The 14,754-nt window shown below is 39.8% G+C and overlaps 1 protein-coding gene across 1 annotated transcript in view; it reads right to left on the bottom strand.

Moving 5' to 3' along the window:
* PGAP1 (post-GPI attachment to proteins inositol deacylase 1) overlaps positions 1-14,754 on the bottom strand; it is a 316,353-nt gene that overhangs the window by 50,195 nt on the left and 251,404 nt on the right. The window contains exons 22-23 of the mRNA XM_072120897.1: positions 12,058-12,255; positions 9,037-9,172 (exon numbers count right to left, since the gene is read on the bottom strand). Of these exons, the coding sequence (XP_071976998.1) occupies positions 9,037-9,172; positions 12,058-12,255 (334 nt within the window). The remainder of the gene's footprint in view (positions 1-9,036; positions 9,173-12,057; positions 12,256-14,754) is intronic.

The following is a 14,754-nucleotide window of genomic DNA, read 5'->3' as shown; positions in this document are numbered from 1 at the left end:
GATGATGATTTTTGTCCCATTTTGTAAGAATCCATGACTGTAGTGTTCTTGAGTGATTTTGGCACCAGGCCACACTTTGGATGCATGATGTCATGGTCCCCAGAAGACTCATAGCTGTCCTTACTGAGACAGACTTCCTCTTCTCGAATTTCTTGACTTTCCCAAGAAGATTTTTCATCTTTTCCTGTGGAAGATACGAGGTCTGGGTTAGAGAATTTAAAGACACTCCTAAAAATTCTTTTATGTGACTCGGAATTAAGTCTGATTTGTCTAAATTTATGATCCATCCCAGAGATTGTAAAACTTCTATTGTTGTATCCTTTTGGCTTTCTAAATGACTTACTGAATCTCCTATTATTAGGAAGTCGTCTAAGTATGGAATCACGCTGATTTCTTCCGTTCGGAGATATTTTACTGCCTCTGCCATGACCTTGGTAAAAACCCGGGGGGCTGAGGAGAGACCAAAGGGTAATGCAGTAAATTGAAAATGAAATTCTTCCCCAGAGGGAGATAATACGGCAAATCTTAAATATTTTTGTGATTTCGTATGGATAGGTACATGATAATAGGCATCCTTGAGATCCAAGGTACATAAACAAGCTTTGTAAGGTATCAAAGGCGTAGTGGATTTGATTGATTCCATTTTGAATTTTACATAGGTTACCCATTTGTTCAAATTTGCCTGGATAGGATAAACCGGTGAGGAGGAGGTGACACAAAATCTATAAAATAGCCATCTTCTATTATAGAGAGTACCCACCTGTTGGATGTTATATTTTTCCAATGGGGGAGAAAATTTTCCAATCTTCCCCCCACTCTGGCGTCATTGTTTCTTCTCTTGTTTATTTGAGGCACCAAAAAGAAAGGATTTGTTCTTTCCTCCTTTGGCTGTATTCCAGTACTCCTGTTTCCAGGTCTGCTTGCTCCTGAATCTTGGCTGTTCTTTAGTGGGGCGAAAGCTCCGAAAAATTTGCTTCTTGGGTTGTTGTTTGGCCTCTGGAAACCCCTTCTTTTTATCCGCTGCTTTAGCTAGGATTTCATCCAATTCTGGTCCAAATAAAAAATCACCCGAAAAAGGCAGGCTACACAGTTTTGCTTTTGAGCGCACGTCTCCAGACCATTGCCTCAACCAAAGGGCTCTTCTGGTCGCATTAGATAATGCAGCTTCTCTTGCTGAAAACCGGATGGTTTCTGCTGATGCATCTGCCAGAAAAGCTGCTGCTGATCTTAATAACGGAATAGAGTCTAGCATTTCTTCTCTGGACGTGCCTTCTCTAAGATGATCCTCCAGCTGTCCTAGCCAAAAAAACAGAGTACGTGATACAGAGGTAGTGGTAATATTTGTTTTTAGGATTGCCATGGAAGCTTCCCAAGCTTTTTTGAGCAAACAATCTGATTTACGGTCCATGGCATCTTTTAGTTGGGTGGAATCTTCAAAGGGTAGATCGGTTTTTTTAACTACTTTAGCTATAGGGATGTCAACTTTAGGAACACTATCCCAGACTTTTGTTTCTTCTGGATCAAATAACATACGGTTTTTAAATTCCTTAGGCATTGTTATACGCTTCTCTGGTTCTTTCCATTCATCCTGGATAAGATCCTTCAAGTTTTCAATAATGGGAAAAACTCTAGCCTTCTTCCTTCTTAATCCACCAAATAATTCATCTACTACCGACCTTTCTTCTATGGTGTCTTCAATATTTAAGGTATCCCTTAATGCTTTTATTAGCCCATCCAAATCCTCATTAGGAAATAAATATTTGGGGTCATTTGGTATTGATTGATGCGTCACCATATCCTGTTCCTCCATGTCTAGCTCATAAGAACAAGAGGGCTGCTCGTCATCTGAATCCAAACATACAGGGTTCTGCCTGACTTTTTTATGTGGTGGGCTCTTTGATGCCCTAATTTCTTCACGCATAACAACACGCAATTCGTCCAAGAATGATGACTTTTCCTCTTTTAGCACTTTATCCAAACAATCTTTGCATAAACTTTTCTTATAATTAATATCCAATTTTGTATTACAAATGTGGCAACGTTTGGATGGTGCCTTCTTAGGTTTTTCTTTATCACACACTTTGGTTTTTTCTTTTTCTTTTACAGGGATATCCTTCTCCTGTTGTTTTTAGAAAAAGAAAAAGGAGTATTGCTTAGTAGAAGCCGACTCCCCACAGCATATAGTGCCAAAACCTATTGGCGTTCAGCTAATGTCCTACTTACAGAGCCCAGGGTTAAGGAACCGAATTCAGCCTCATCCATGCTGGATATTCGCTGCTCCACATAGACCTCAGCAGACCTGCAGACTTGGTGGAAGCTTCTCCTTGCTTACCTTCCGGCGTCTGACGTCATCTTTAATGGCCTGTCTCCTAGGCCGAGACGCTGAGGTCTCTGACGTCACTTCCGGTTCGCGCTCCGTAACCCGGAAGTGACCATGCGCCAGAACGTGCGCGTGCGCCAGAACATGCGCCAGAACATGCGCTTTATGTGCCGGCAGCCGCGGACCCCCGAGAGGGCCGTAAAAAGCTGCCGGTACTGCCCGATGTCTCCTGCATGCCGCAGGAGATCCAATTTTGGCAATCCGGGACCTGGAGACCCCAAGTAGGACTCACGTGGAGGCCGGACGAGGGAAGCCCCGGGGAAACAAGCACCCACGAGAGGTACGAGGTTCTACCTCCCCCCCCCCCCCCCGAGAGGAGAGAGAGGTTTACTCTCAACCTTTCCCTGTAGGGACAGGAAAAACACTGGTGGGAGGTTGAGGGAGGGGCTATTTAATGCTCTCAATTTCCTGTCCCTACAGAGGAAGGGGAAGCAACCTCCAGTGGGGCCGTCATGGTGACGAAATGGAAATTAATTTTTTTATTACTTTTTAATGGTAATCCAGGTATGTTCCCTGGCGGCCGGTCTTTTTGTAAACAACGAATGATTTGCACTAGGCAATTTTTTGTACCAGACCCCGGACTTCCTAACTGCAACAGTATGGCTGCAGCATTTGATCCACAAGCTCTATCCCTCCCATGTTCTCATTATATTGCTGTATGCAAAGAGGTTTTGAAGTGGTGGCATTTCTCCCAAGGACAGGAACAGGGCAGCTCTCATTAGCATGAATGTAGGTTAGCACATGCACATCCAATTTTTTAATTTAAAATTGTGCCTTTGGAAGGCATTTTTGCGTCCTCCAGATGGTGCCAAAAGCCACAGTTTTCTTTGGATTAGGTACCAAACTTTTCGTCCGCTAACATTAAGGTTGGGAGGACATTCAGGAGGGTTAATTTTTTAATCTTTTCCCTCGTGTACTCGAAAATGGTGGGTAAAGCCACTGTTGCTTTAGTAGACTTTATAATCTTTCATGCCATATTTGGCTCTTTTGCTTTTCAGGCATATATACCTCTGCAAATTTTAAATTAAAATGCTTGATGAGAGGCCAATCGTTGCTGGGGTCACAATGAGTTGTCACTGTAACGAATGAAGCGTATTATAGCCTCGAAGTTCTTGCGCGGCATCACTCCCTTACACATAGGGTGTCGTACAATACATCAGTTGACCAGTATGATCAGATTATTGGCTTTTTTTTTTACAAGGCCCATTTTTAAAAGAATGCCCCAAAATATCAGAATTTCTGCCTGGTCAACTGCTTCCACATGTTATCACGAACATAAAGTGATTCAGGGTGTGCAGTCAAAAATTGACCAGCATACAAGGTTGTTTGTTGGACTATTAGATTTATTAAGTCTTCTGAAAAGATAACCTGTGGCACAGAAACAAAATCTGGAACTTGTGGGGCATATGATTCTTCGGACAGCCAATCTGGATCATTACTGCTGGTACTTGGCTGACTTTCGCTCAGCCTGCAGCACCTCCTACAGGCTCATCGCTGTCACTAGATGGCAATGAATGAATGAAAAGTTCCTCATCAATCTCACTTGCGTCATCTGTGTCTGAACAGATCATCGCATAGGCTTCCTCTGCAGTAAACATCCGCTGAATCATTTTCTAGGACATATTCAAAAAGTGTATATTATATATAATATATATACACATACCGAGAAAGAAATTTTAATTCTTATTACTATAAATAAAATTTATTTATTGAATATAACATTTTTTAAACCACTGTCTGGAAATAGGGGGGAGTGGGGCTAAGGTTGCAGACTTCTGAAATTTTGAGGCAGCGGAGGGGAACAGCACAAGACTTCAGAAAAATAAGGGTGGAGATTCACTATTAGCAGTCGAGGTCAGATATATGGAGGTTCAGGCATAATAAAAGGAGGAAGAGTAATCTTTCGGCAAAGAACAACTCTCGTCAGCTTCGCACACAACAGTTATATTAGGATCATATTCCAGAGTCCCACAAATGAGTGTAACTTTGCGGAATGTGAAGGGGCTTCCCAACAGAAACGCATAATTGTTCTGCGTCATTTAAAGAGATTGAAAGTTGATATGGCATTGCCATATTATTTGGGAACTAAAGACTTTTCTTGAATGTGTGAACTTTGGGTGGAGGTGGATTCACCCTCGGTCACTTAGTGGTCATTAATATACCTAGAGCCATGCTGACACTAGATGTGTCTTCTCGTCTGCTCCCTGAGAGCTTGGTGCCAGTCAGGGCCGGATTAAGGTTGGTGGGGGCCCCTGGGCGCAAAATATGGTGGGGACCCCCATTGAATGTAGTCCAGACAGGGAACAGCAATCGCTATATACAGTTCCCCCAGCAACCACTGTATACAGTTCCCCCAGCAACCACTGTATACAGCTCCCCCAGCAACCACTGCATACAGCTCCCCCAGCCAGGGCCGCATCTGCCATGAGGCGAGATGAAAATCTCGCCTCAGGCGGCAGAATGCGGATCCCTGTAAAGGGCGTCGAAATTCGCTGCTCTAAAGTGGGCGATTCAGGCGCCCATTAACGCCCAAATCGCCCACAAGCTAAATAAATTGCGCCTGTCTCTTTAAGACATTTAAGGGTCTTTCCGACTGCTGCATCGCTCCGTTCTAAGCAGTGACACAGGCGTCATGACTTCACGCCGCCTGTGTCTCAGTGCGGAGCCGCGGCTCACAGAAGAGCCGGGTGAAGACGGGAGCCGCGCGCCGAGGGAGCATCTGCCTGCAGGTGAGTATGATTTTATTATTTTTTATGTACTTTAATTAATTAAATGTGGCTGATATGTGGGTGGGGAGGTGTCATGTTATGTACTGTGTGTATTTTATGGGGCTAGAAAACGTTTAATACTGGGCGGGGGGATGCTATACATCTTATTTGGGGCTATAATTATTTTATACTGGGGGAATGCTATATATATTACTTGGGGCTATGATTGTTTTATACTGGGGGGATGCTATATATATATTATTTAGGGCTATAATTATTTTATACTGGGGGGGAGATATATATTATTTGGGGCTATAATTATTTTATACTGGGGGGATGCTATATATATATATTATTTGGGGCTATAATTATTTTATACTGGGGGGATGCTATATATATATATTATTTGGGGCTATAATTATTTTATACTGGGGGGGGGGGACGGTATATATTATATGGGGCCAGAATCATTTTATACTGGGGGGCTGTATATGGGATACAGTATATTACTAAGCTGGGGGGCTGTATATGGGATACATATATTACTAAGCTGGGGGTCTGTATATGGGATACAGTATATTACTAAGCTGGGGGGCTGTATATGGGATACATATATTACTAAGCTGGGGGGCTGTATATGGGATACAGTATATTACTAAGCTGGGGGTCTGTATATGGGATACAGTATATTACTGTATGTGGTCAGTTGTGTTGTGAGGGGTATATATTATTTAGGAGCACAGTGTTGTTATCCAGGAGACTTCATAAAGTAAATGACAGTGGTATTTTTAGGGATTTAGATTACTTTGCATCATGTAAACCAAATGTAGGGGGGGGGGCTGTATTAATAAATTAGAGGTGTTGTATATTGATTGGTGCTGTGCATGCTATAATTACAGTAGAATATATATGTATAATGAAGGAATGTTTTATATGTGTGGATCATGTGGTCAGTTGTGTTGTGAGGGGTATATATTATTTAGGAGCACAATGTTGTTATCCAGGAGACTTCATAAAGTAAATGACAGTGGTATTTTTAAGGACGCCGGGTGGAGATGCTGCACAGAGATGAAGGCATCTGGCCGTGAACTCAGCAGTGATACGTCATGGATTGGAGAACCCGGAATGAAGTCCTCCTGATGGAAGAGATTGTCATCTATAATGTACTAGATGCCACTAATGACTCTCAGAACCTGTAGTCAGTCACACAGTGTCAGGGAGCTGCCTATGGGGATGTTAATTGTTAGTAAAGTTTCAGGATTTACTTAACAGGGAGCCGGGGGGGGGGGGGGTGACAGCATTTTAATATTCGCCTCAGGCAGCAAATATGCTAGAATCGGCCCGTCTCCCAGCAACCACTGTATAAAGCTCCCCCAGCAACCACTGTATACAGCTCCCCCAGCAACCACTGTATACAGCTCCCCCAGCAATCACTGTATACTGCTCCCCCAGCAACCACTGTATACTGCTCCCCCAGCAACCACTGTATACTGCTCCCCCAGCAACCACTGTATACAGCTCGCCCAGCAACCACTGTATACAGCTCCCCCAATCACTGTATAATGCTCCCCCAGCAATCACTGTATACAGCTCCCCCAGCAATCACTGTATACAGCTCCCCCAGCAACCACTGTATACAGCTCCCCCAGCAACCACTGTATACAGCTCCCCCAGCAACCACTGTATACAGCTCCCCCAGCAACCACTGTATACAGCTCCCCCAGCAACCACTGTATACAGCTCCCCCAGCAATCACTGTATACAGCTCCCCAGCAATCACTGTATATAGCTCCCCCAGCAATCACTGTATACAGCTCCCCCAGCAATCACTGTATACAGCTCCCCCAGCAATTACTCTATACAGCTCTCCCAGCAACCACTGTATAGAGCTCCACCAGCAACCACTTATTGGAACTTATTGTTCCCTCACCCTCGCTCTCTAAAGTAAGGACACAGGCGGGATTTGGCTCGCCGGCCGGAGCCAAATGCACTGTTTAATACTTTCAGAATTGTTGGGTTTCGCATAAACAAGACAAAGTATGAAATTTTATTCTCGGGGAGTTCCAACCATGGTGATTCATAATTGATAGTATCATATAATTTTCTGCAGTTAAATAAATCCAGGTGGAATTGCAAAAATCAGAAATCTACTCCATTTGCAAGAGCATTGTTGGTTGTCTAGAGAAGAGATCATTCAGAAGTATTCACCTTTTCAATTTCAATTTCCACTGCTAAAAAAATGTTTTACTTGGAAGGTCTGAAGGAACTGACATCTCTTTTATGGATTATTTAAACTACCTACACAAAAGGGAGGGATATCTATTCTCTACTGTAGACTACGCTTAGTGTTTGGTCGTATGGAGCACCTTTTCTTGAAGGTTAGGGTAGACAGCTAGGTGATGGAGGTATAAGGGAAAAGATCATAAAAGGATGGCAGGTGGCGAGAGGTGGAAGGACACTCAATATTGCATTATTCACTGGGTGATATTCACCTTTAACCTACCATCCATGGCTTATCTAAAGGCTGGTGGCGTGTCCAAAATGTCCAACACCGTGGTCTCTGGGAATGTCTGCAATCTATCGTATTCTGTGATAAAGTGCAGAACTTAGGTAACTCTGTATGGGGTGAGAGAGATACCTAGGGACCCCCGCGTTTCTCCAAAGGAATGCATTGTACCTAACACAGTGGTATTTGATGGAGCAACTTAGAGGAACACTGAGGAACTGGGGAATAAACTGATGGGATGCAGAGCAGAGATAGTCATGGAAAATTCTAAGGAATGGTTAACAAAAACTGGGTTTATTACATACCTCCTTCATGTGTACCTGGAGTATTCTGATCTTGTATGATACAAGTGGAGTATACTAAATGATGATGTATAAAGAAGCGATCAGCACATGGGAGGTCATATTTATGTAGGGTGGGAATTATCATGCCAGTAAAGTATGTGACACATCCAGTGTTGTGGCGAGATGCCATCTCATGGGGCATGGCACACATCATTAATATGGTAACAGAGCAGAAAAGTTTGTTAGATCATCACTGGAAGTAGAGCATATAAGGGAGTAGATGTTACTGAGAGCTCAGCAGAGTTGTAGTATCCTGTGGTGGCCATCTTGGAGAAAACTCTGCCTACTTTAAAAAGCACATAAAATTTTGTGAATCATAAAAACTAACTATTTAAACATTGCCATTGAGTTTTGTTCTTTTCATTTATCTATTTTAGTATCAGATGTTCATATTTCCAGAATCCCTTTAATAGTTACTTGCATTCAGCTTTCTATCAAAGAGGGAACAACTAACAACTACACAGTTCGTTCCTGTATCAGCAGCAGTGTAACTTTCATTGTAAAATTGCGGATCTATTTAATGTGAACGTCATGGGAGGCCATAAGAGACCGCTATAATTCAAAAATAAAACAAAAACAAACATTACGGCTTCTAATGCTGTAATTCTACAGCTGGCACAGCTATAAGTATTCTCTGACTTCTGTATTCTTAGGAGGTCTTTGCCCAACACAATTATTATTGGGGTCCAATAAGGAGTCCGATAAACTGGTTTTCTGTGGCATGAATAATAATTGGGACTACTCTGTTAGTAAAATCTAATTGGCTCTTTGACTTGAACAAGAATGTTGCAGTTATAACACTGACAATGTTATGGCACTGCTGTTATGCTCACTGTCATGAAGGCCTGAGATTAATGATACATTCCATGTTACAGGGAACTATGACTCTTCAGTAATAAATGTTTTAATGGTCCTGTGCCTTACTGTGTGACTTATAATGTTATTGGTACACTGATGATGAACTGTTCTAAAGGACACAAGACTGTCACTTGGTTAGATCTTGACTAGAAATTTACATGTTTATATTAGTTTTATAAATGTCCCCATGTTGGAATAAGTAGATGATTACATGTAAGAATCCTAAAATTATATTCTTACCTTGAACAAATAACAAAAAAACAAAATTAAAATGGCAAATGATCCGCAGGTCCTCCAAGCAACAAATAATAAGATCATGGCTTTGAAAAGCTGTTTGTGTGTAAAAACTAATGTCTCTTTGGGGATTTCATTGCTCCTGCAGATAAAGAAGAAGAATTACTACCAAAATATCTATTGAAAACATTATTCAGCTCAAATTATTTCCATGATAGGTAGTATCACCCATAAAAAAAGACAAACAGATGGCAGAAAGTGGTTAATAATAAACAGCCACATTTGTGTTAGGGTCTATTTGTCAGTTGTACCTAGTTTCTAGTAAGTGCCACAGTAATCTATTATGCGATGTCTATTTTGGACTATTACATAAAAGAATATTTGGGAAAATTTATCAGAGCAGAATTGTTCCAATGGCCCATCTACAACCAATCAGTACTCAGCTTTCACTTTCCCACAGCTATTTATAAAATTAAAGCTGAGCTCTGATTGCTTGCCATGGCAACTAGAACCATTCAGCGCTTATACATTTCTTACAAATATCCTCCAATATATTTTATGGAATAATCAAAACTAGACAGTTTTCTATCTGGTTATTATGAACAATAACAATATACAATATAGGTGACTAGATAAGTAATGTATAAGACAACTCTTTTTCTCCTATAATTCTGCACTCAATGACCATATTGAAAATGTAAAAATTTGAATTTTAGAATTTGTTTGCGGAAAAAAAAAAAAGATTTAAAGGGAATGTCATTTTTAACTGGTGGCAGGTTTCAATAACCTCATACCAAAGTAGACTGAAGGTTATGTTGCAGTTATGAGTTATGTTGATAAATTTTAAATAAACTACATATAAAATAAAACTAAAGATTTCTGTTTTCCCTTTCACAAATGGTTTATCAGGAGTCAAAATTTAAGGAACCCCCTTTTAAGCTGCAAAATGTGAAAAAAATCAAAGTATCTAAAGACTTGGTATTGTATACAAATAAAGGTTTAAAAACTTTGACACTTTCAAATGTTTCTTATGTTATTTTGGCTCATAGCATACACAGCATAGCCCTTTTATAAGCTGCTTAATTTTTGAGCTAAAAGTCCAAGCACTTTGTGTTTTTTTCACACTTAGTTCACAATATGCTATAATTGTTTTTAAAATCACCACATTCTATTACCCACAATTTAAATATTTTGCAGATGGAGGTCTGTTAGTGCTTAGTTGTTCCTTAAGGATTTGTCATTTTTATTGGTACAAATTTTTTAATGTATTCTTTAGGGATGTAGGGGTGATTAGGTTTACCCTCAAATTAGTATGTCACAGGCTGAGCCCTCTCCATATAAAGTGGTGTTTGCTGCAATATACAGCAGACACCCACTGGTAACACTTGTGATTGGTGCTATCACCGATCGCTAGTGCTAACACTTTGGTTTGTCGGTGGTGGCATATTGGCTTGGATCATCAGGGGGAGCGACAATCTGTCTTCATGACAGCCTTGGGTTTTTTTGCTAAATTGTATTGTAAAATGGATCTGTATGATTTTCTAAAAAGTTATCAAAAGGCTGTACAGTCCCCAAAATAAAAACAAAGCTTGAAAAAGTTATCAGCTTTTACAGAAGGTTTGAATTTTTTTTAAATACGTTAAAACACATTAAAATAAATGTAGAATTCCCATGATTGTACCAACCCAAAGAATAAAGAAGACATGTCATTTGGGGCTGTAAAAACAAAGCCCACAAGAACCTGGTGCAAATGCATTTTTTCAATAATTTCACTGCATTTGGAACTTTTTTCCTGTTTACCAGTACACAGCGTAGAATATTAAATACTGTCAGTGTAATTAGTTACTCAGAAAACAAGCCCTTTTTTCACTTTGTAGCCCATTTCATTCTTTGGTTCAGTACAATTAGAGATACAAATTCAATATAGTTTTTGTAACTTCTTCACACTATAGTGTACGGAGCTGGGCAATTTGTAATGTTTTTGCAAAAAGGGGTCATACATTTTTTCTGTTTCAGGGTTCATCACATGGGATAATCATTTTTATAATTTAATATCCTGTACATTTTGGGATGAGTGGAATGTTGAATGCCAAAATGTTTAATTTTATTTACAGACTAAGGGAAGGGGTGATTCGAAACAGCATTTTTTTCACTCATTTTCATCCCTTGAAGTACAATTACTGCATGGAGGAAAGCTGAATAGCGTTTCATGCAGTAACTATGTGTCATGGAGCTTCAGTCCCAGTGACAATCAGAAACAGTGAAGTGTTAGCTGTAACCAACAGCTCATGCTATCCTGCAAAACACATAAGGAAACATTTATCAGGGCTCCTATGCAATTTAACTGGAGCAGAAGCCCTGAAATAACTGCAAATGCTAGCCAACTGCCAGCAATAGCGATTATTTCCCTCTTTTTTGCCAAGGGGGCAAATGTATGACCTGGCATAGAAATAAATAATGTGCAGACCAGCCGTGCCTCTTCATGTATCAAGCGGTGCATGATAAATTGCTTTTTTGTGATTCTTCCCAGTCTGATTGCCCACCCTCCAGTAGGATTTAATGTATTAGTCTACACTATTATTATAGCAAGCTATTATACTAAAAAAGTTATAGGATGATCAAATAGTGAAACTAATAAAATAGGATTAAAAAAAAAACAAGGAAAATAAAAAAAGGCTCCCAAGCCCCCTATAAGTATAGAGCGGACTGTAATGAAAAAAGTGAACATTACTACAAAAACACCAAATAATATATGGTGTCGTCGTATCTGTAATGTCCTGTTCAACAAAATTATTATTAAGCTTGTGCGGAAACTATGCAAATAAAATAAAAAATATTTTTGATTCTTTTCCTATACCAAGCTTATATTTGTTGGGTAAATTAACTATAAACTGTCCTGTCCACAGGGATAACAATCGGAACACCACCAATTGGATTATCTTGTTCTTCCCTATGGAAAGAGGAGCAGTATAAAAGATGAATGAGATTAGCAAATTCATGACAAAAAAAGAGAAAACTTCATCAAACCTTTTCAAAGCATTCCATGCTGATGACAACATTCCAATTGATAACTTGAAGACAATTCCAGTCCAATATGCTATGCCAGTGCCAAACATAAAGAGAAATAAAGATCCAAGTGGGAACAGTAGGTTCATGGAATACAATTCTGATGAATCAAGATTAGGGAGCAATAAACTATCCCAGGTGTTTCTGAACCAATCATAACTGTAAAAAAAGTAAAAGAGTATGTATAGTTATTATCATAAGGCACTTAAATCTTGTAAAATGTTCTTTTAATGTAAGTGAATGTTTTATTTTCACGGGTAAGAATGACACAGCCAATTACTCAAACATGTCAAAAAGTTACACAACAGTTTTCAGTTGCATAAAATGTGTCATGGTTTATAATGACATGTCGGCACATTTGCATAATTTTTCAACATGCCCTATGTTCTCATAAATCAAGATCTCTTTTGTTGAACTAGCCATAAAACACATTTAGGGAGTTTATGCAGTCTTAGGTAGCAAAAGATAGATCTCACACACCTTTGCACCAATTTTCTCCAAGTCAAGCTACAATCCTGGAATATTAAACCATTTTTAGTAAAAGACCTTGAGTTACGTCTGCAGATTTGTATGGTTTAAAAAACTGACTGATTATCTTTAATGAAGAACTGATCATCAACATGCATAGATTTTTGATCTATAGAAACTATCTACAGATTCTATCCACAGAAGTATCTCTCTGACTGCCAAATCTAGTGTACAGGAATCGGTCAGTCCAGAGGGGAGAAGTCTGGAGCAGCAGTTCACCTCAACAACCACTGACACTTGAATTCAAGGGTACAAAGGAGAACAGTCAAAGTCGGTGCAATGCTTTTAATAGTGTACAATTCCAATGAGACATGATGGCATGTATTCTTTAGCTTTCTGCAGATGAACATAATAGATCTTTGTTAAAGGGGATGTATTACACCTATAAATCCCATTATGACTGCACAATTAAACATCACATCCATAAAACAGTATGTTAAAGATGGATGCTATATACTAAGGGGACCAGTAATATAGTAGTAGTATATAAAAAATTCATCACATAGTTATGCTGCTGTTTTAGTGATGAGTGGTGTCAAAAGTTAGAGTCCATACCGAATTTGGTTCAGCATTAACAGATCCGGAGACCGTAAAGTGCTACTGTTCAGGATCTGGGTCCATGTTCTGGAAAAATGCTGAGCTGCTTGATTGATTATTTTAAATAAAAAACATTTATTTTCCTTTTTCAAACAAGAAAAATAAAAATAACAATACAAAAGTAGTTTAACATAAAACATTACACTGCATTACCATAATTGAGATAATTAGGCAGTTGGCAATAATAAGAACAGGTTCCAATAATGATAAACATTACATAGCACAGGGAACATGTTCAGGTCCCGCATTTGCCAGGAAGCAGGATGAGAATACCATATACATAACAGCCCATGCATGCAAGGCCGCACCTGCCAATGAGGTAAAAATATTGCCTCAGGTGGCATAATGTAGAGCCCATATGAGGTTGGCATGCACCTCTCACCTCACCGCCACACCAACTGGTGCCACCACTGCCAGGTTCTGAGCTTTGTTGGCAGTAATGACACAAAATTCCGTGACTACCCACAAGTGTTGCCTGCGGCTCACCTACACTTCCTGTTGGCTTCAGGAAGTTGTGCTGGCTGAGGATAGTTCTACGGCCTGACTTCATACAACCTGCCTGAGGTGAGATACAGGGGTGTAAGGGAGTTAGTAAGCAGATCACAGGTCCAGGAGGGAGAACAGAATTAATTATGCATGTCTTCATTAGGTTGATTATGAGAGCGGCCAGAATCGGGATCTGGGGAGAGGTGTATACACATTTTTTCTTGCTGTGCACCATCCTCAGTGCTTGTTCCGATGCTCTGCTTTACTTTGTCAGTAAACAATTTAGGCTCCACTAAAAGCAAACGGAATTGAAGGCAGGTTATCTCTGCCTGCTTCTCCTCCTGCACTCACTCAGTTTTCACTTATTTTCACTGCAACCTGCAGCATTGTGGAATTGTGGAAATATAAGGAACTTGTTCCAGGGTCTCTATGAAGGTACAGTTAAATATAAGAATGGGGGATTCACAATGTGTGCGTGCTGTGCTCTCTACTCCTGTGTCCACGTCATGCAGTTAGCGGCTTTTTTGTCTGCTAAGAACACTGCTTCCCTGGTTCAGCATGGTAGGTCAGTGACCATGTAGGAAAGTGTTTATGGAGATATGGTTGTGAATATGAGTGTATACATTTGTTCTTTGTGTGTATTATGAGTGTGCTTTTATATGTATTTATAATAATTATAATAATAAGCAGGTATATGCTCATATGTGTGTATTATATATGTGCAATTGTAAAGATCTGTTTATCCTTTACGTACCTCAATTGCAGATGTTATTATAAGTGAAATATAGCACTATTGTTTTGTTGTAAATTAACAAACACTATTACATGAGTGGCTTTTTGGAAAGGGACAGTTAATGAGGCAATTACAGGGTTGTAAGACTCCATCTCTGTATTATGCAATATTACTGTATAATAACAATTTCTCACATGTCCTAAGGCTGCATTCACACATTCCGGTTGAAATGTGTTTCTAAGTGCAATCTGGCTGGAATGGGGAGAGGCTTGGATCAATTGCAAGTGCATTTTAAGTGAAACACAAGCAATCAG

This window comes from Engystomops pustulosus, chromosome 8, assembly GCF_040894005.1.
Source record: "Engystomops pustulosus chromosome 8, aEngPut4.maternal, whole genome shotgun sequence".
Taxonomy (NCBI): domain Eukaryota; kingdom Metazoa; phylum Chordata; class Amphibia; order Anura; family Leptodactylidae; genus Engystomops; species Engystomops pustulosus.
This window is presented reverse-complemented; position numbering and strand designations above follow the sequence as displayed.